Source organism: Lacerta agilis, chromosome 10 (assembly GCF_009819535.1).
Source record: "Lacerta agilis isolate rLacAgi1 chromosome 10, rLacAgi1.pri, whole genome shotgun sequence".
Classification (NCBI taxonomy): Eukaryota; Metazoa; Chordata; class Lepidosauria; order Squamata; family Lacertidae; genus Lacerta; species Lacerta agilis.
The window spans coordinates 42,113,342-42,135,524 of record NC_046321.1 but is presented as its reverse complement, the minus strand read 5'-3'; the positions used below and the strand labels follow the sequence as shown (position 1 = coordinate 42,135,524).

At 41.6% G+C, this 22,183-nt stretch overlaps 1 protein-coding gene across 1 annotated transcript in view; it reads left to right on the top strand.

The window, feature by feature from the left end:
* The window catches only part of TPH2 (tryptophan hydroxylase 2), a 60,255-nt gene that overhangs the window by 28,285 nt on the left and 9,787 nt on the right, over window positions 1-22,183 (top strand). The window contains 1 exon segment of the mRNA XM_033161586.1: window positions 2,514-2,640. Within this exon segment, the coding sequence (XP_033017477.1) occupies window positions 2,514-2,640 (127 nt within the window).

The window sequence follows — 22,183 nt, the reverse complement described above, 5'->3', positions numbered from 1 at the left end:
ATATCACATTTGGTATGATCCCCAAAGCCATGATGGATTTAAGCAGCCAGCGGTAAGTGCCCTAAACAGTATGATATTGTGAAATAATCCATATCCTAATAGACACACGAGCAATCCCAGAGCCAGGAGATGATGCCAAAGACTGCCAAGTGTCCATGGACAAAGACTTCACATGTAATCAGGGCACTGAACCACCTGTCCATGGGCATCATCTCCTGCATCTGGGATTGTTCATGTGTATATCAGGATATTGATTATTTCAAAGTCTCGTACTGCTTTGCTCTAGGGTATTTTCATGCTAGCAACAAATGGTAGCTTGACATTTGTTTTTGTTTTTTAGCTAACCTAGAAGCTACTCAATATTGATCCAGAGCAGAACTCTGATGTATAGTTAGCAGAGTAAAAACTTAAACACGTTGCTGGATTCCCAAAATACAGATCAGAGGCAATTATATTTCATCCAGCAGAGTTTTACTGCTACTATAGGCAAATGAGCATAATGGTCACAAATCCAATACATTCAGGATTGGCACTGTCCATACGAAATCCAGTTGCAGCAGACTTAACTTAGACTTACGATAACTTATAATAAGTCTAAACCTTAACACTAAATACAGAACACCACACCAGATGGAAAGAGAGACAGAAAGAGAGAGTGAAACCCAGGTGCCTTCTGACCTCACTATTAGAGTCAGCATGACCTTGACTGAAAGAGACAGTGCTTTTTTTTTTTCTTTAAAAATGTTTAGCGGTACTCTCATTTTCCTACTCATATTGAAATACTGCCCCTCAATGACGCCAAACTTAGATTCACAAAATGTTTATGGGCATGTGTCCCTCTGCGTCTCCCCAGGAAAAAACGCACTGGAAAGAGATAACAGAACCAGTTTAAACCAGCTGTACTCAGCTTCTCTGAAGGAATAACCCAAACATCACGAACCTTCTGCTTGTTTCTTTCACACAGAGAAGCTTCCAGAACCATTTTAAATTAAGTAGAATAGGAAAGATCTCTAAACATCAGATCAATACTTTCTGCACTAAGAAATGCAAACTGACATGACCTTCAGAGTTCACATTTACCAAAAAAGCACTGGGACCTGTAACAAAATGTTCCAGTGTGACAGCTCCTGTTCAGTGTTCCAGCCAGCCAGCCACACCTTCTTTCAGGGCACTCCATTCCACACTTATCCGCTCCAAACAAACACTCAGTGTTTTGTGGCTACTTGCTAGGTTTGGGGGGTGTTTCCCAAGAGGTTCTCATTTGTATTTCTGCCAATGAAAGACCTGCCCAAGTCATGCAGATTGTAGAGGGTCTCATTTAGAAAGGTCTCTTTCAGCCCTGCTGGTTGAGAACCCTTTCCTGGCAATGCCCTACACTGAACTTGCAACAAAGCATGGTTGCTAATCCAGTGTTGGTCATGCTCAGAGTAGATCTATTGAAGTCAATGGGCTTCTATCTATTAATTTCAGTAAGTCTACTTTATGACTTACCGGTAGTTGGATGTTCGTTCCATAAAAAAATGTAATAATAAATAAATTGTTCTGCCATTGAGACTGCTGCACCTGTAAAGAAAGGTTATGGCAGGAAGTCAAGTTCCGAAATCAATTGAGGCGCTCATGTTCCACTCAAGAGTGTTCTCACATATTCTTTAGAGAAATGCTTGGCATTGGGTGAAAAGAGGGCTTTGTAATGTGAAACTTGACACATGAACTTGTCACCTGCAGGAGAATTTGGATTATTGTTCACCTGGTAACAAAGTGGCCCTATTCCCAACAGATGAGCCTTTCACAGGAAGCGCAAGGTGACAGCTCTGAATTGAAAATGAATGCTGAGTCTTTAAGACTTCAGCTCCATTCATAATCCCCATGATGTCTGTTTCCATATTGTCCAATACATATGAATACGAAAAACAGACAAACTGGGAAACTCCTGCTTGCTTCCTATTGTCCTGCTCATGCATAGCATATTCCTTGTGTGCATGTCTGTGATTCAGTGAACAATAGTGGATGGGCTGGCATGAATAACTCAGGCACATACTGTGCTCTTTTGATGGACAGTATCAGGAATATAATGGGGAACAGAGCATAGCATTAAAAAATAGGAATACATATTCCAAGTATTGTTTTGCCTGAAAACAGAGGCAGTGGGCTCTCTTTATTTGTACAAAAATGCAAACTTGCTTTTTCCCTCCTGAAGGAGTTACTCAAAGCAACTAACAACATGCAAAACACAAAAATAAAAACACATTGGGTTTTTTTTAGTGCTGCTTGACGCTGTCAAATTTGGACCAAAAATACTTTAATGTGAGTCTGCATGGAAAGTTTTATTCTCCAGCTACCAGTCAAAGATTTATTTTTGTAAACAAACCTTTTAATACTTATGACAGCTAGATTCATTTTTTAAAGCCCACTGAACTGCTTCAGGTTTGACTAAGAGGTTTGCATGCACCAGTTCTCTGAGTCCAGTGATGCTTTTATACTTCTACTAACTTTGCATTGTAATTTCCTTGCAGGGATACATGCCATGAACTTCTGGGACACGTGCCTCTGCTCGCTGACCCTAAATTTGCCCAGTTTTCCCAAGAGATTGGACTGGCCTCCCTGGGATCTTCTGATGAGGATGTCCAAAAACTTGCAACTGTGAGTCACAAAGTTTTAAAAGTGTGAGTTTTGCTTGATTCTTAAGAACAGGCTTCCTCAACCTCGGCCCTCCAGATGTTTTTGGCCTACAACTCCCATGATCCCTAGCTAGCTGGACCAGTGGTCAGGGATGATGGGCATTGTAGTCTCAAAACATCTGGAGGGCCGAGGTTGAGGAAGCCTGCTTAAGAATCTGTCAAGTTTACTAAAATGGAGTGTTTCTCAGTGTGATGACAAAACATGTCACCCATTTTCTTTTGCAACACCTAACTAGCCCCTTTCCTCCTCTGACTGGTTTGTGGCTGAGGTATGCATTCTAGCCTCAGTGGCCCAGACCTGACATTGATTTTAACACTTTCCCCTCTTCTTTCTTTTATTTTCTTTTCTTTCTTTCCTTTGCCTAACATCTCTGAAATACAGAAATGGTTTGTACCTGTAGAATATAAAGATTTGGGAGAATAAAGTTTGGACTCATTACACTGTGTTATTTGTCTCAGTGTGCTTTAAGAAAAGATCATTGTAAAGGATTTTTATTATTATCATCATCATCATACCACATGGGGGAGATGGGTGAAAAACAAGCTGCAATTGTGAAACATGGCTTCTTCATTTATTGCATTTCATGGGCAGGAGATGAACTCAGGGCAGTTCCATCTGACACTGTCCAGAATGAGGCAGGCTTCAGGTGCAGTGGCCAGAGGTCACAGGGGACAGGGGTATGATGGGTGAAAATGAGAACAGGATAGTATCTTGGGATTGAAACAGCCACTGCTTTGTTTATAACAGATGTCACGAGGCTTGGGCATAGGCATTGGGTATGGGTCCTGAATAGAGATGGGAAGGCTTGGAAATAACTTGGAAAAATCCTGAATCAACCCGACCATTTGCTGATTGATTAATCCTTCAGGGTCAATCCTGGATTTAAGGATCACTCTACAATGAGAGTCGATTCTGGGCAATCCTTCCAGGATACCACTATGTATTCTATGGCCCATTAACCCTCATCTGGGCCTTCAGACAGAAACCTTCTCCTGGACCCCTTTTCCAGGGTACCCTGATACTGTGACTGGAGTGGTGAGGGGTCTCCTACACACACCCTTTTTCTGGACTAAGGATCCAACCCAATGCCTTTTTTGCCAACAAGTTGTAACAGTTGCTACTAGGTAAGCAAAACCTCCAGACAGGCTCAGTTTTGTCTGCTGGAGAATTCCTTTCTGGCCCCAAATAGCCCCATAGCAAGGTCTTAAGCACATCCTGCCCACCCACCCCAGGTAAAGCCAAAATTATAGGGAGGAGGGGGGAGACCCTATGATGACTGCGCTGTCCAAGCCACACACTGCTGATTTGAAAGAGATTGGGCAGACCTGGTTGAAGCCAGCCAGCTAGCTCATCAGCCAACTAGAACCACCCCACAATTCCCACCACCACAACCAGCACACAAGTGGTTTGACAGGGCTTTGAATCTCACAGGCAGTTCCTAGCCTCTTGCGCAGATATTCAGTGCAATGATGACATCAGGTGGCTGCGCAGGAGAGGAACAATTTGCACCCCCAGGTCGCCTGCGCCCATGTTGGGCCACAATCAAACAGTAAGCGATCTTTGCATGCATGAGGAATGAAGAAAGGCCTTGCATGTGTGGAGCAACATCTGAACCAGGAAAGAAGCAGCTCCCTCCTTAAAAAAATGGGTTGTTGTTGTTTTTTTGCAGAGATTCACATAAAGACAAAAGCCATAGTATTCCTTTAAGTGCTGAATTTATGGCACTGGCTGCTAGAAAATGTTATTTATAAATGGAGTGTTTGAAAGGACTATAAATACTGAAAGAAAACTCCAATGCTACTTCCCAGGTAGTTTTAGAAAAGGGATTTACAAACCATGGGAGGAGGAATCAGAAATATTTATGAAAGTGTGTAACAATGCAGGAAACAAGTGGCTAATGTGGTAGCACTGTCTATCCCAAGCAAAAAACTAGATATTTGGACGTGTGAACTTTCTGTTTACACCATGAGAAAAATTAGCAGCTTGGATGAACATGCACAACTCCACTCATGCAGATGTTTCAATGTGTTTTCCTCAGTGAGCTGAGAAATAACTGGTGTTTTCTTGCAATGAAGAATCTATGTATGTGCCTGGATATGCCCCCCCAGAGTCATGAGGCATCAGAAACACCCAGTACAGTTATACCTTGGTTCTCAAACGGAATATGTTCCAGAAGTCTGTTCGACTTCCAAAAATATTCAGAAACCAAGGCATGGCTTCTGATTGGCTGCAGGAGCTTCCTGCACTCAGTTGGAAGCTGCGGAAGCAGAGTCAGACGTTCAGGTTCTAAAGAAACGTTTGAGTCACAAGGCGCTTGACAACCAATTTATAATTGTGGGAAAATGAGTGTCTGCTGTGTACTGCCACAGTTCACAAGATGGTTGTTTAGTGATTGGTATGTTCTATCTTTATCCTTTTTAGGTTGGTCTACACTATTTGGGTAAATGTATCAGTGCCCATTACTTTGGAAATGAAGATGTTAGTATTTGGTGTACAAGCCTTCTATGGCTTTTTCTATTACAAAACTATCTGCAAATCTGTCCAATTAAGGAATTGCTGTCAGGAACTAATTGGTTTCATTACACTCTTTCAAGTCCCCGCCCCATCTTTAAAGTAGCTTTTCAACCTGTCTTTAAAGTGCTAAAAACTACAGTCCTCCCTTCTCCTTCTTGGTAACATTTATTGTGATATTTTAATCTACTGCTGAGGAAAGAAAACCAAACAACTTCTGCTCTTTTGCCACTGAACTGTGTGCAGAAATCTGGAGAAATTAATTGCTCCTGAAGCTGGGAGAAATTGAGGGTTTAAAAAATGCTTATAAAGTTCATATTTATTCATATGAATGATTTTGAATGTCATATATCTATATATAGCCAACCTCAAAGCAGTTTACAAAAGGAATGAAATTACCAGTGAAAAGCAACTTAATTATTTAAGAATAATTAAAACCAACGATAAGCTAAAAAAAACAGATTAAAACACTTGTCAACATTTCACATGCCTGGTTAGGCTTGCCTGAACAAAAATGTTCTTAGTGGCCCCCGAAAAGAGTATAGGGAAGGCACCTGCAGAGAGCTCCAAAGTCCGGGTGCTGCCACACTAAAAGATCAATTTCTTACCAGTGGAGAACAAGTATTATGTGGCACCTGTAATAGTGCCAGTTCCACAGATCAAAACCATTGACTAGGCATATACAACATAAATCATTCATGGTCCCTAGTTGTTAAGAGCTAAATACACTAATAACAACACCTTGAAGTTCGCCCAGTAGCAAATTGGCAACCAGTGCATGTCTCTGCTGACAAGACTCCTGTCTGCAGTCGTACCACAGCATTCTGCTCTAACAACAGCTTCTGGATCAAGCCCAAAGGAAGCCCCCCACACAGTGCATTGCAGCAATCCAACCTTGAATGAAGCAATGCATAGACTATTGTGGCCAAGCTTTTCCGGCCCAGGAATGGCCATAGCTTTTGCCAGTAGCAGCTAGTAAAAGGCTCCTCTAGGCAGTGAAGCTACCTGGGCCTCCTCCAGGGACAGAACTGGATCCAGAAGCACTTCCAGACTGTGAAGCTGCTCCTTCAGGGGGAGTGCAACCCTGTCCAGGGTAGGCCAAATTATCCAGCCCGGGAGCCCCTCACCCACAACGCCTCCATCTTTGCCAGGATTCAAGCTCAGCTTGTTTTCCATCATCCATTCTGCCACTGCATCCAAGCACTGGCTTAGGGAACTGCACAGCTTCTCCCGATTCAGATGTCATTGAGAAAGAGTGTCATTGGCATACTGATGGTGCCTTGCCCACAAATGCCCCATGATGGCCCACAGAGATTTCATATAGACAATAAATATAATGGATATTAAAGCACATGTATAGATATTATGTTATTATTTCATACGGATAGTAAATAACACTGGAGATAACAGGCCTTGGGGAATATGCATATCTTGGCTGAATTTTGTGCAGCCATTAACAACTTGGGGACCAGTTTACCCCACTTAACTGGTTCAATTGTTGGAAATGGCACTTTTACAAATGCCACATCACAACCACAGCACATCTGTAAGGACTCTGTTGTTTAGCACGGCAGCACCTGTACTTTGGGACTCCTAGCCTATTGATAACAATGAAGGTGCCTTCACTGTATTGCTTTTAGCACTTGCTGAAGACATTCTCATTTAGACAAGCTTACTCATGTTTAGAAACTTTGTTTTATTTTGTTTCAGTCTATTTTACTGCGGTTTTCACCTGCTATGTTTTAAGTGACAGTTGTAAATCTTTTAGTGATAATTTTGTTGTTTTATCTTCTTTTTCTTTTTTTGTGAATAGCTTTGAGGTTTTCCTATAATCTAGTAGTATGTAAATTTTATGAAATATCAATCAATCAATCAATCACAGCACCACCACCCAAAAAATGCCTTTTGCTGCAGAGTGCTTCAAACAGGAAGTGCTCTTTGTTATTCCCCAGTTAGCTGAGTAACACAAGTGGGATTGCAGGGAGAGGAACATTTTACCGGTACACCTTCCCTCAATTCTGATGGAAATGTTTCCCCCTTCTATTAAACTCAACAGCATGGAGTCAATAATCATGGGAATTGCAGGGGAGGGAAGATTTTAGCAGCTGAGAAAGGGTTGCCCAGCAGGGAAAAGAGGACTAGGAGATAAAGGGTGTGAAGTAGTTCTGATCCTTGTTGTTGTTGTTGTTTAGTTGTGTCCGACTCTTCGTGACCCCATGGACCAGAGCACGCCAGGCCCTCCTGTCTTCCACTGCCTCCTGCAGTTTGGTCAGACTCCTGTTGGTAGCTTTGAGAACACTGTCCAACCATCTCATGCTCCCCTTTCTCCTTGTGCCCTCCATCTTTCCCAACATCAGGGTCTTTCCTAGGGAGTCTTCTCTTCTCATGAGGTGGCCAAAGTATTGGAGCCTCAGCTTCAGGATCTGTCCTTCCAGTGAGCACTCAGGGCTGATTTCCTTAAGAATGGATAGGTTTGATCTTCCTGCAGTCCATGGGACTCTCAAGAGTCTCCTCCAGCACCATAATTCAAAAGCATCAATTCTCCTTCATGGATCACTGCTTTGTCGTGGTCTTTCATCCCAGGTGGCAGTAAATGTTCTCATTTACACTAATATGTTTGTTTGAGGCAATGGCTCTATATTACAGTGTCTATTGCAGCTTTTCAGAAGTGGATGTGAACCCTAAATCTATGTTTTCAATTCCCTGTTTCGAAGTGGAAGTTTCTGGCGTATGTAAACCAGAGTATGTAATTCAGAAATATGTATCAGGGTGTGATCTTTGGCTTGACAGTAGTGTGCCCCTCTTTTCGTCTTTAAAGCACAAGAGCATCTGCTTCCTTTCACCAGCAAAAGACCGATAATTCAAGATAGGTTGAACAGATATCAACAGTGGATCTGTTTTTAAAGAACCCACTATTTGCAAGCCAGTTGCAATCTGGGTAGCATAATTGATATTTGTTGAACGGCCAAGACTGGCAAACCTCCCTATTCTATAGCAACCCAATTCCCTCTGCTATGTAGCCATAGTCTTGATGTCAAAATACCATCCTCTCAGTAACAACTGCGGCATTTGAATTGGTAGGACTCCACCACGCACATGGAAATGAGACATTATTTGTAAAGTCTGTGTGAAGTCCTGGAACTTGGAGCCGGGCAGGCGTGATGTATTCATTATGATGAGCATGTCTCAATTTATATTCTTCAGAGTTCCAGGTAGATGAGAGCAGAAAGCAACATCTAGGGCACTGCAACGTTTCTCAGATCACAAGTGACTGCAGATGCCAGGTAAAGTGAATCAGAATACTGTGTACTTACCGGTACTTAGCATTTATATAGCACTTTGCATGCTTAAAATACTTCACATACTTTATCTCAGTAACCTTGACACCAACCATGTAAGTCTGCCAGTACTGATATCCAGCTATATTGAATAATAGTTTTTTTGAAAGCAGGGCTGGGGAATCTGTGGTCCTCCAGATGTTGCTGGAATCTAGCTCCCCTCATCTTATCACAGCCAAGGTTTGGGAATTACAGTTATGCGAAAGGAACGGTTTGATCATTTAGTTGTTAAAAGCTCTGGGTGATATTATTTATAGTTTAAAACCACACTTGCACTAATAGAAAGTGGCTTTCACCAATCACGAAACTGGAGAGATGCGCAGGGGGGGGGAGACACCAAAGCTACCCAGAAATTTAGCAGTATTCAGCATGCATTTTCTTGATGTTTTATGGCGATGTTTTCCGAGGGCCCCTTGTAATGAGCATTAGCCTGCATGTCAACTTTCAGGCACAAAAACGCAATAGATCTTGATATTCGAGTTAATAAGAGAATAATGTGAGCCTGACAAAGCATTTGCATGCTCATTATGTCTGCTATTTTCAGGGGGAAGCATCATCATCATTAAGAAATTGCCGAATCGGCAATCACAGCCCTCGGTTGAAGTTCAATCGCTCATGCTGTGAATCTGTGATCTGTCGGAGTGCGGCTGCGAGAGGAGGGGAGGAAAGCAAAAAGAAAAGCTCTTAAAATGAGCTTGATGAGTTCTTTAGTCGTCAGGAGTAACTGAAGTAATTAGTTAAGTAACTAAGGTCATACCCCTAGCATTCAACTCTTGTAGGAACATATTATAGATTTCACCTTGTTTTCATTTGCTTGTTTTCTATTGTTACATACCAAACTAGCAAGGAAATACGTGTGAGTGAAATAGTGACCCCCATTAACACAATCAAGCTCTTAAAAAAAAAAAAAGGCCAGATGAAAGATTAACTACTGTTCTGCATTAAACTACCAAAAATGTATTGGTTCATAGCCATTCTGAGTTTATAATTACCATGGACGGTATCCAACAAAGTACTTCTGCTAGCACAAGGACTTTTGGCTGTGCAACATAACTTCTCCTTCCTTTCCTCTCCCCCAAGTCCCCAAATCTGCTCTGGAAGGTTGGAGAAAACCCCAGAACAGATTAGCTTAAATAGTTAGTCAAAAAGAAACCAGGATAAATTCTTTGAACCAAAGTGGGGCTGGCAATTTGTACATGAATATGCGACATTTCTTACCTGTTTTAAAGGTATAAAATTGATGGCCGTACTTAAAAAGGAAGAGGAAACAATGACTTTGCAAAGAGGTGTAACTGGAAGCTTGCCCAGTCTTGATTTGAAGGCTGGCATGTGTTTGTTCTCCGGGATTTAAAAACCTTCCCTTTTTGGAATTCTCCAGTTTGACTCTGCTGAGTGACTATGTTAGGGCTAGACTTCAGAGCATAGGACACAGTCGCCTGAAACTTCCCACCCACCCCCAAATAAAAAATAAAAAATAACAGAGGAGACCACAATAGTGGACCCAGAGGGGGATTGCCATGAAACAGATATATCAGGGCAGACACCAGTTACTGCACTACCCCTTTTATTTAAAATTAAGCCAGGCAGGTGCCCTGCATAGCACAATACCTGCTGCTAAGGCTCCAGGCATGTCTGCCATCTTAATTTTCCCACAGTGCCTAAGAACCTGGCCCTGAAGGACTCCGTAGAAAATATGATGGTATGCACACCTGGAGCCTCAGCACCAGGCATTTTATGGTGCAGGATACCCACCTGACTCTATCTATCTACCTCCCTATTTAAAAGGGACCTCTTCTAGCTTTTCTTTACCAGCTTGGGTGGTGTGGAGGAGAGAGGTAAGAGTGGAGGGACCAGGCAGTGAGGAAGGAGCATCTAAGATGACCAGTGTGATGGGGTGGGGAGAGAAGGTGGCAGTGGTGAAGCAGCCAGGGTGATGAACAGCAAAGAAAGGATACCCAGAGTGGGGGAAAAGAGTCCCCTTGCCCATAGACCTCTTAAACTGACAAAGTCACTGACTATTGCTTCTCAAGTAAGAGGGGATATGAGAGAGGTTTGCATTGTGTGGAGAAAGTGATGAGAGAGCTTGTATGCACTTCCACTTGCCCCACTGCTCCCCTCTGGGAAAACTTGCTGTTGACCACTGAATTGGAAAGAGCACCAATTGGTTTTTCTGCAGATAATGACATTTGTTCTCATTCAGCAGCAAAGAACAGGTTTTCCTGGGGAAAGTGGTGGGACACATGAAAAACTGCCTGGAACCATTCCTACAAAGCATGGGACAAGCGGAAAACATAATGGACCTGGGCTTTCTAAGCACAGGAGAAGCAGAAGTGTGGATAAGCCCGAGAAAGATGTTTCCTTCTTTAGTCAAAATACTAGAACTCATGATCATCTAGTGATCACAAAAGACAAAACAAGTGCTTTTTTCACATAGCGTATATGTAAGCTATACCATTCTCTCCCAGGTATGGTGAGGGCCACCAGCTTGTTGTGGTTTGAAAAAGGATTTGAACATTCCTGGATGATTTGAATCTATCAGTGTTTAATATCTCCAGTACCACAGTACCAGAGGCAGCACACATCTGAATACCAGTTGATGGGAGAGGAAGAGGTAGAGGTAGAGGTAGAGGGAGAGAGAGAGAGAGAGAGAGAGAGAGAGAGAGCTTGGATCCTGCTTGAAGGTTTCCCATAGGCATTTGGCTGGCAGGATGCTGTCTTTGGACTAATCCAGCAAGTAACTTTTTATGCCCCTGTGTTCTTAGAGACAGAATGCCAAGACGAGCGTGTGGCTGCTTTTAGTCAGTGGGCGATCTCGTCTGAGTAATAATGTGAATGTTTGAAAACTTATAAAATTGAAACAACAGGTCAGACCAAAGAAATAATTTCATAATTTCTGTGTAGCAGTATGGCTTCAAACATTTGGGTCTGCAATGAAAGATTCAAGCAGTTATGGTTCTTTTCAGCCGTGTGAATCAAAGTTATTTTTCTTCTCAGTGGAAAATGGACTCCTTTTAGTATTCAGTGTTGCTGTATATTATAGGAAATTGTATTAATCACTTTCCACTGTGAACAACCAAATCAAATTTGTGCAACCTGATTCTTTCTCTCTGCTTGATGCTGGGTAGGGTGCTTTTGTTTCTCTGGGTAGCTGAACGAATGAATGAAAATTGGACATAATAACCAGAAAAAAGCTAACTATTTGTCTAGGGTATGGCTTAATTAATTATTTGATGATGCAGCTTAGAAGGATTGGCATCTTAGCATTAAAGGGCACCAGGGATGGATAATGGAATATTATCTTCAAAAAATTTAATGGAGGTGTGATATGATCTCTTTGTAAGAACAGCTTAATGAAATTTTTATAAACCCAGCTGTCCATGCCTAGAACCAAAGAGGGATTTTGCCATTGTCTTGAGTTCCCCTTGGAGCAAATATTATCTTCATTTACATTTAGTAGCTGCATAGTGGTAAACTATACATATATAAATGAATGCAGAACACAACTCTGCATTCTTTATTGTTCTATTATCAGAGCTTCATGTATATATATTTAGAGCTGAAAGAAAGCTGCTTTATCATCTTACTCAGCACCACAACATCCTTATTTACTTATAGCAAAGAATACCTTATTATGTTTGGTATCTGCAGCACTGAAATGATCTAGAGCAGGCACCTTAAATTAGGTCTTCTTACAAACATGCAAAGAGAGATACAATGGCATTGGAAAACAGCTGAGAGAGAATGTCAATCTAGGCTTAGGTGGGGAAAACCTGATTGTATTTTTTTTAAGGCTCTGATATACAACTACTGAAAACTAATGGATAATCATGGCATAGAATTAGAGAATCCTAGCATTGGAAGGAACCCCAAGTCATCTGGTCCAATCCCCTGCAATGAAAGAATCACTGATAAAGAATCCCTGACAAATGGTCCCCCACCTCTGTTTGAAAACCTCCAATGAAGGAGATGTAGTCCCTTGCACTGTCAAATAGCTCTTACTGCCAGAAAGTTCTTCCTTATGTTTAGCTGGAATCTCCTTTCCTGTAACTTGAATCCATTGGTTCAGGTCCTACCCTCTAGAGCAGCAGAAAATAAGCTTTCCACCATCATGCAACAGCCTGTCACACGTTTGAAGATGGCTATCATATCACCTCTCAGCCTTATCTTTTCCAGGTTAATGTGCATTTATTTCCTAACGCTATGTTAATTAAGCAGGCTTAGTTAAACAGATCTGTGGATATATTTCTGCTAGAAGAGAAGGGTGATATCTATATCTAGCTCCAAAAATTGTGACAGCCATTCCTAAATTCAACCATGCTTTGACAAATCAAAGACTTGTTCTCCTGAACCTTGGAAGGGTGTTGGTCATGGATATATTGAACAAGCAGTGTCTATTGTCTGTTTCTGAGCCCAAACATTTGCAGTTTCACCAGATTTAAGCCTTTCATGGCAAACCAAAACACACAGACCCAAGAACAGTTTTGTGTATCATTAGATCTATAAAATCACATGTGAGACAAATGTGTGAACATCCAGCACCATGAGTGAAAGCAATCAATTGACAACATTGAGGGCATTTATACACATCTGGCTGGCTGAAATGTGAATCACTGGAAGGTTTTCCTCAAAACTAGGGAGATGGAGCTCATAGAGCTAGACTTTTATGTGTAAGTATAGGACTCTTCAGCCTGTCCCTACCCCAGCCAGTGCCAGAAGAGGACACAGAGGAGGCAGAAGATGAAGGGAAGCAGTGCAAAACAGATCAGGGTGTCAGTACCTAGCTTGGGCTGATTCTGGTCGAATTGCAAGATTCTCTTTTTAAAATAAAAATTGGTCAGATAATAGCAAAGCAACCACTTGGCATGGGAGTAGATGGTAGATCAGCCCCGGTGGTGAGTGCTGGTGGTTGGGGAGTGGCCAGGACAAGGGACCCCCAGCCCCAGGGGCATGATGACTAAATGTAATGTATGAAGCTCAATTGCAGTTTCTGACCAATGAATGATTTGTTTTCTAAATAAATGTACCCCTCTGTTTCCCCATGATATTGATTCTACCAAGATACCGAATAGATCCTTTTGTCCACAAGATTTACTTGTTTGTTTCTGAGAGTTTACAGTCCTCCATTAACTTGCCCAATGTGGTACAAACAAGCACTCCTCATCCTACTTTCAACGTTGCCTCAACAGGACTTCTTGACACTCAAATGTTGGACTTTGCATTGTCACTAATGAAAATACTGGTCAAATTAATGATCTCCTCTTAACCTCAAAAAACATTTCTGACTGTCTGCTTTTCATAATTGAGATGACCACTGATGATAGACCAAGTACAAACTTTGTCATGAAAACCGTATCTTTGCTTTTGCTTTTTATTTTGTTTGTTCAGCTCCTTTATAATATGTTTACAGATTCTGACAGGTAACTCAATGGTGAGTCACCACTCAAATCTGTATTTATGGCACATTATTTCAGACATACATTTGCTGCTGAAAAACATCCCAGCAGATTTTAAATTCTCTTTGAAAGAAATGTTTTGTATTAGAGGTGTCAGTTTGGGGAATTTTCTTAATAGCATAATTAGAAGGTAGAAGGTGCATTTAAAAAGATCCACCCTCTCTTCTCCTCGCAACCCACGAGTTACTCTGTTGATGTATTGTTAAGGTTCAAATGAGGAAACTTTTATCTTGATCCAGAAGCCTCCCAGTTTTTACAAACTAAAGGTAAAACTCGACAAATTAGAATATCGTGGAAAGGTCCATTTCTTTCAGTAATTCCACTTAAAAGCTGAAACTAATATATGAGATGCTCATATATTATGAGCGTGCTCTGGTCCATGGGGTCACGAAGAGTTGGACACGACTGAACGACTGAACAACAACAATATATGAGATAGACTCATGACATGCAAAGCGAGATATGTCAAGCCTTTATTTGTTATAATTGTGATGATTATGGATTACAGCTGATGAGAACCCCAAATTAACAATTTCATCTTTGGGGTTTTCATCAGCTGTACGCCATAATCATCACAATTATAACAAACAAAGGCTTGACATATCTTGCTTTGCATGTCATGATTCTATCTCATATATTAAACTCCAGTAGCTAATGAAAACAATTGCTTACATAACTGGACTTTTCCACAATATTCTAATTTTTCGAGTTTCACCTGTAAGTTAGTAACCAGCATAAAGAACCAGAAGTCTCTTTCATTTATTTAAGACACAGCTGTCCAGATTTTGTTGGACTTCAGCTCCCATCAGTTCCAGACAGCATGGTCAATGGCTCATGCAATGGTGGGAGTTGTGCTCTTCCCTGTTCCTCTCCAGCTTGCTGCATTTAACAGACTAACACTTTCCCCCCTCGATCACTGCCACAGCCAACCAAAATCCTAAAACTCCTATCAAAAGTTTTGGCCATTTCTTCTGACTAATGAACTCAGAGCTCAGGGCGGAGCTAGCTGAGAGTCTCTGCTTTGCTGGTGGTCCATCTCCCTGTCTTTGTTCCCTGTTAATGGCCTGCAAGGGGATCTCGTGACAAAGGAAGCTGAGTTCAGCTATTAAAGACTTCCAGTATAAATCTCCAAGTATTTATTAAATTCCAACTCTTACTAAAAAAAGGAATTATGGAGGCATTGCACCCACAAACCCATAACAGTACTTACTGTACTTTTCCGTCTATAATACGTCCCCATGTATAAGACTCCCCTATTTTGGGGGACTCAAATTTAAGAAAAGGGGGGGGGAGATGGCTTGGCTTTTTGTGGAGGATTGCCCAGAGTTTTACAGCTTTTTTTGGGGGGGGGGGTTGCCAAAATCGCTCACATGCAACATCAACGCTGCCAATCGTTGGCAGCTGCCAATTGCCCACTTCCACAGTGACAGCCAATCGCAAACAGACCCTTCCCCAGCAAAACATCTCTTACCCGACTGAGAAAAGCTTTCCACTGGCACATCCCAGAACAGCAGCCGCCAATTGTGGCAACAACAGCCAATCAACAGCAGTGTTTGCTGCAGAAGCCAATCACCAACCCAATTAGAGAAGCAGCAGCCAATCTAAAGCAGCCCTTCTAGCAGCCAACAATTCTGGCTGACAATCTCCTGCTTGCAGCTGCAGCCAATCACCTGTCCACCCCATTCACTATCCTTGCACGTTTTTGAACATAATTTTAGAGTATTATACATGGTTCACCATCTTTCAGAGCAAAGCCCTCCCCAGGCTGCGTAAAACATATAGTAGGAGCATGCATACAACAGGAACAGTATACTTCCAGATGATTTACAATGCAGTACAATTCACTTGCAGTGCTTCCAATCCAGTTAAAATATCTTCCATTTATCCATCCATTCTGCTGCGTCTATCCACAAAGCTGTTGCCAGCACTTATCCTTTGTCCACTTAGGGCTCACCTCCCTCCTTGAATTGTCAGATGCCTTACTTAGTCAATGAAATTTTGTTTGAAGGATGGAAAAAAATTGTTCCAGAGGAATAATGTCTCAACCATGATACAATATATATTAGAAACGTAATTGTTTAAACAAAGTGAAACCATTTTAATTAACCTGCAATTAGTTAAAACAGGTTTAGATGAATGTTACCATTATAAACACCATAGCTGTCAACTTCCCCCCTTTTAAAGGGAAATTCCCTTATTCCAAATAGGATTCCTCACAAGAAAAGGGAAAAGTTGACAGCTATGATAAACACACACCCTGATACTTGCAACTTTGTTGGACAGTGTCCTAGAACTTCTCATTAAAATGTATACACTACCAATTTAATTAAAATGAGCAATTGCTATATTGTTTTTCTCGGCGGCATTGTGTTTTTTATGTGTGTGTATTTGTAGAACCAGGGCCCTAAGATGCAGCTCAAACAACTAACAAGGCGGTTTTTCCTAGTTAGCAGCTAAATTAGGTCTCATGAGATCACCCAAATGAACTCACTATTCAGGTGACACATTCAGCAGATTCTGAAATCCTCTTGACATTGTTCCCCTGGGCGTAACTTCCTAAGCAGCAACATGAACATGGCTATTATGTTTTGTGTATACTATCACAATGGCCGTGAAGGCAAGATTCCACACATTAACGCCTTGTTTTTCTTTTGGGTTTTATATGCAAAGCTCTAGTTATGTCTGGGCACATCTGCTTCCTAACTGTGAAACTGAAACTTCTAGGTGCTACCAACTTTATTGTAGAATCTGAATGCTCATGAAAATTTACCTTTTTAATTTCTTGTATGTGCCTTCCTTCATTTTATAACCTGCCCACATGCCTATTGCATGGGGGCATATTGATGCCTGTATTAGTCCGGAAGGGATTAACAAAATACAGTTAATGCTAATGGAGTTGCCCTATTGGCAAATTTAAAAAGCTTGATCCTAACATGGAGTTGCATCTTGATAATGCTGATATTGGAGAACCAGTGTGGTGTAGTGGTTAAGAGTGGTAGACTCGTAATCTGGTGAACTGGGTTCGCGTCGCTGCTCCTCCACATGCAGCTGCTGGGTGACCTTGGGCTAGTTAAACTTCTTTGAAGTCTCTCAGCCTCACACTCACCTCACAGAGTGTTTGTTGTGGGGGAGGAAGAATATTAGCTGCTTTGAGGAGAATATTAGCTGCTTTGAGACTCCTTTAGGTAGTGATAAAGCAGGATATCAAATCCAAACACCTCCTCCTCCTCCTCCTCCTCTTCTTTTTTCTTCTTCTTCATATGTTGCATGACGAGGGCTGCAGCATCTAGCTTTGCCCTTCTAGCAAGAGACTTAAATAGTGACCCCCCCCGAATATTCTCACACTTTGGTCCTTGTCAATGGCAGTTGCTGAGTAGGGCAGGCATACATATAATACTTCATGACAATGTGTCCCATGGTGACATCTTATATGTTATATTTACATATTGATGCCAGCTAGAATGGGTAATAGAACCACACAAAAAATGACATAGCTGATTATATATGTAATGCAAACTGAGGAACGGGGGTAGGGGGTGGCATTCATGAGGCAAAATTCTGGCTCCTAGTGTATTCATTTCGGTTTATTTTGTGTGGGGTATTGTTGTCATCCTCGGAAAGAAATGATGGCAGCTTGTATTTTTCACAACTGAGAGAGCACAACAAGGCCCTCCAAAGTCAGTTGAACGATTCTTACCCTTGCCCTGCAAAAGGGAAGTGATGTTTCAATAATTTTATGGAAGGCAGAATCCCCCAGTGAAGGGTGTGGGAGGACAAGGATGATGCATGTTTACCCTGCTTTTATTTTGTAGCTTGGATTCCTTCTTTAGGAGCCCTGGAAATAATGTCAAAAGGCTGATTCTGCTTCCCTTGAGATAAGTGTGAACTATTTTCGACAGCCAAAACTAGAGCAACAGCTTGAAAAAGCAACGACTTAAGCTACTCAAGAGAACTTTGAATATAAATGAATGTGACACACTTTTTAATGTCAATTGGAAGGGGAGTTGTTTTCACAGCATATTGTTCTTGCTTTGGAATGCCAGGATAAATTAATGACATTAAATTCCAAATCTTTGAACCTGACGGAGATAAAGAAACAAATGGTTAGGGAATGAAAACAGGACTTACAAAAGCTTTCAAATATCTGCACTGGGGTGGTCTGGCCCAGGAAAGCCAGATACATCGTTTTGCGACTGGATTCCCCTCCCACCACCCATCAAATGCGAAGCTGCATTGTTGAGTGGCTTGAGTGAGGAGGAAATGTTTGTGTAACTCTCATTCTCTTTCCAGGCATTATCTACTCAAAAGCACCTGTCACCTGCTATTCTCTCTAGGTTGTTTTTTTTTTTTTAATGTTTTCTCCTGCATCCACAGTGGGGCACTTTTGAGCTGACATGGAAATGGTTAAACAGCCCCCCTTCCTTCTCAGCAGGTTTTCCGCTAAACCCCAAACTACTTATAGTTGTTTTGCCTTAAAAAAGAAAAGCATTGGAGAAAGAAAATTAAAATTAAAAAAAAAACACACACCAGTCGCTAGATGTAATGTGCTGGCCCTCAGAAGTGGCTATTACTAGATTATACTGAGAAAAGTATACTTGTGCTTCAGGCCTTATACAGATTTAAAGAGTGTGGGGCAGAGCAAGCTTAAATAGCCTGTCACCACTTCTCCCCATTTGGCGAAATTGTCCTCAGACCATCACATTCTCCTCTAGGGAGATACCACCTCTCCTCTTCTTCCAGGGGAGGAGAGGTGTGGGAACTTTGTCCCTCCAAAATGGTGGGAACGGCATTCTACTGAGTCAGAGAGCAGGTCCAGCTAGCTCCTGGGTTTCAGTCAAGGGACATTCCCAGCCCTACCTGGAGATGCCAAGGGGTCGAACCTGGGGACTTTGGCATACAAAACAGATGCTCTACCACTGAGCTACAGCCCTTGCCTTTTTGTAACCCCCCCCCCACAAAAACCCCCCACAAAAAACCAACCCCAAGTCACTGGGCTGGTTTAAACAGCATGCTCAAAGTCATTGAGGTTGAGGGAAATGACTGTTTGGCCATGTTGAATGGAGAGTTGTATCCACTGCATTGTGAATTTGCATCCTTTCATAGGCTGAGTGATCTTGATCCTGTAATAAGGAACATTATTGACATTACACAGGGTTTGTTTGTTTGTTAAAAGCAGGTTGTACCAAGGGGCAGGCATAAGATTGATCGGGCTTTACTGGAAGATCTCTGGCAGATTTGCAGTACATCCAAGAGGGCTTCTGACACTGAATTGTATAAGAACGACAACAACAAAATGGCTTTCCCCCACCTAAATTAAGTTGCTGAAAGGAGGAAAGGTGGAGAAGTGTGGACTTCTGTGTGAAGGAACTGTGCACTCAGTTCAGGTCTGGTACTGGAAACAAATTCATAATGTGCTCAGAGGCACCCTGTTATTTAATTTAAAGCAGAGTTTGTGGTTTGTTTCTTTAAGAGACATGTCTCTAGTACGTAATAGAAACTCCTCTCTCCTCTCTGGCTGTGGCTCCCTCCATAGCTGAGTGGGAATTCATTGGAACTTTAGCCTTATCTATGTAGCAAGTCTTAACTGCTATGTTGTTCATAAAGAAATGCTGCTGAACTTCTCCAGCTTCCTAGCATTAGGGCAGACCCTTTCCCAAAGCCATGTGATACTACACACTTGGGAATCAGCCTCCAAATTATATAATATATATTTTGATTGTTTAGAAGTTGCAGAAGCTTTCCCAAACAGGCACTGGTCATTCCTAACAGAAGTTGCACTGGAAGATTGCCTGAGAAATGATGTTAGGTATTGGACTGCACTTTAGCTGAGGCACTACAAATACTTGTGCAGCAATAGCTAATGCCAATATATAAGTTTTAGGTATCTGGAGGAAATTCTGCTGAAGAAGCATAATGGAAACTCTGTAGTCTTTTCCTTTTCCTATTATTTTACCAAGTCTTGCTATAAAAGTAACATTTAAAAAAAAAGCAAAATAAGTTTGAATGATTACCCTCTCCCACAATAGCAAAAAACAAAACAAAACCAACTCACTCCATTTCTACCAAATACAAAGTCCATTGACAGTGTCTGTCTATCCTAGTTATTCATTTTTAAATATGGTTCATTTCATACCAGAGTCCCTTCGCTCTTCTGTGACACTGCTTTTCTGAAGTTAGTTGGAAGCACAATTAAAGCAGGGGTTCCACAGGAAACTTTTAATTAATGGAGGCTGGGATCCAACAGCCATGCTTGAGGGTGAGACTGGGATGCATGGCCTCTTTCTTATGCTTTCCTCACTGAGCCGCCTTCCAAGGCTGGGCTCAATCCAGCCTTGCAAAGCGGCTCAAGATTGGTGTTGCTCTGGTGGCATTGGTGGTGAGGGCTGGACTGGCACATGGCAGACTCCGTTTGCCCTCCACAGCCCGTGCCCTGCCTCCCTGGTGCCCAAGTGCCCAAGGCAGCATGAGAACATGCACCACCACTGCCAAACACTCCATGAGAATGTGGCGTGTGAATTGATCGTATGTCTTAGTTGCATCAAGAGAATTTTATGGACAATTTTTATTCTGCTCATGTTACAGTTTCCAGTGTGTTTATCTTTTATTTTTCCCCCCTTCGTTTACAATTTCCTTTCAATAATTTTAATTACTTTTGCATAATGAGAGTTTGGAAAGTTCTGCTGAGAGTTACACATGACTCTAAAATAGATTATAGATAAAAAAGGTATGTACATAGAAAAATAAATGTCAGTGTGAAAAGTAATCATTCTGGCTTTGTTTATATAAGAATGTAAGAAGACATACCACCTAACATTTATCTGATAGGGATGTCCCATTCCATAATGATAATTTTACTATTTATACCTCACACATCTTACTGGGTAACCCCAGCCATTCTGGGCAGCTTCCAACATACATAAAAACATAATTAAACATTAAAAAACTTCCCTATATAGGATTGCCTTTGGATGGCCTGGGGGTCGGATAACTCCATACCCTCCAACATTTCTCCAATGAAAATAGGGACATACTAAGGAAAAGTGGGACATTCCAGGATCAAATCAGAAACCAGGAATGCTTCTCTAAATAAGGGATGTCCCTGGAAAATAGGGACACTTGGAGGGTCTGAGAAGAAGCTGCTGGGGCAGGCCTGTGGCCTATTTGGTCCAGCATCCTGTTCTCACAGTAGCCAACAAAACGCCTGTATTATAAAATACAGTGGTACCTCAGGTTACAGACGCTTCAGGTTACATACTCCGCTAACCCAGAAATAACGCTTCAGGTTAAGAACAGAAATTGTGCTCTGGCGGTGCAGCGGCAGCGGGAGGCCCCATTGGCTAAAGTGGTGCTTCAGGTTAAGAACAGTTTCAGGTTAAGAATGGACCTCCAGAACGAATCAAGTTCTTAACCCGAGGCACCACTGTACAAGAAAGCAATGCCACACATGCTCAGTGTTCTGTTGTTGTTGTTTTTTGTGTGTGTGCGTGTGTGTTTTACAAATGAACTCTTCCAAAGTGAGTGTTAGCAAAAGCCCTAAGTGCAAAGTTGAGGGAGAATGGAGAGAAAAGCAGTGCTGTTATGAACAGAGTCGTGTTTGGGGAATCACAAAAGAAGCCTAAACACCTTTTATGGTGGTAATTTGCAGGAAATGGTTGAACAAAAGAATGTTATGAAAACATGCTCTATTTCATTTATTTTATTTAGAAACCAAGTTTGTGTTTTAAGTGATTTTATTTACAAGTGAATTTTGTCAAGTTCTGATTACAGTGGTATCTTGGTTTACGAACTTAATCCATTTCGGAAGTCCGTTCTTAAACCAAAGTGTTCATAAACCAAGGTGTGCTTTCCCATAGCAGTGGGGAACTCAGTTTACAAATGGAACACACTCTACAGGAAGTCAAACATGTTCTTATTCCAAGGCCAAGTTCACAAACCAAATCACCTACTTCTGGATTCGCTGTGTTCTTAATCCAAGTTGTTCATAAACTAAGCTGTTCTTAAACCAAGGTACCCTTGTAGTTCACTCTGTTAATGAATGACTGTTATTCAGGATTACTCCTGGATGTATATGAGATACAGAGTGAGTAAGACAGACAGACAGACAGACAGACAGAGAGAGAGACTGGGCACATTTTTCAGATTTAAATATTTCACAGCCTACGGCACATTGATTAGTTTCCTCCACAATATGATATTATGGAA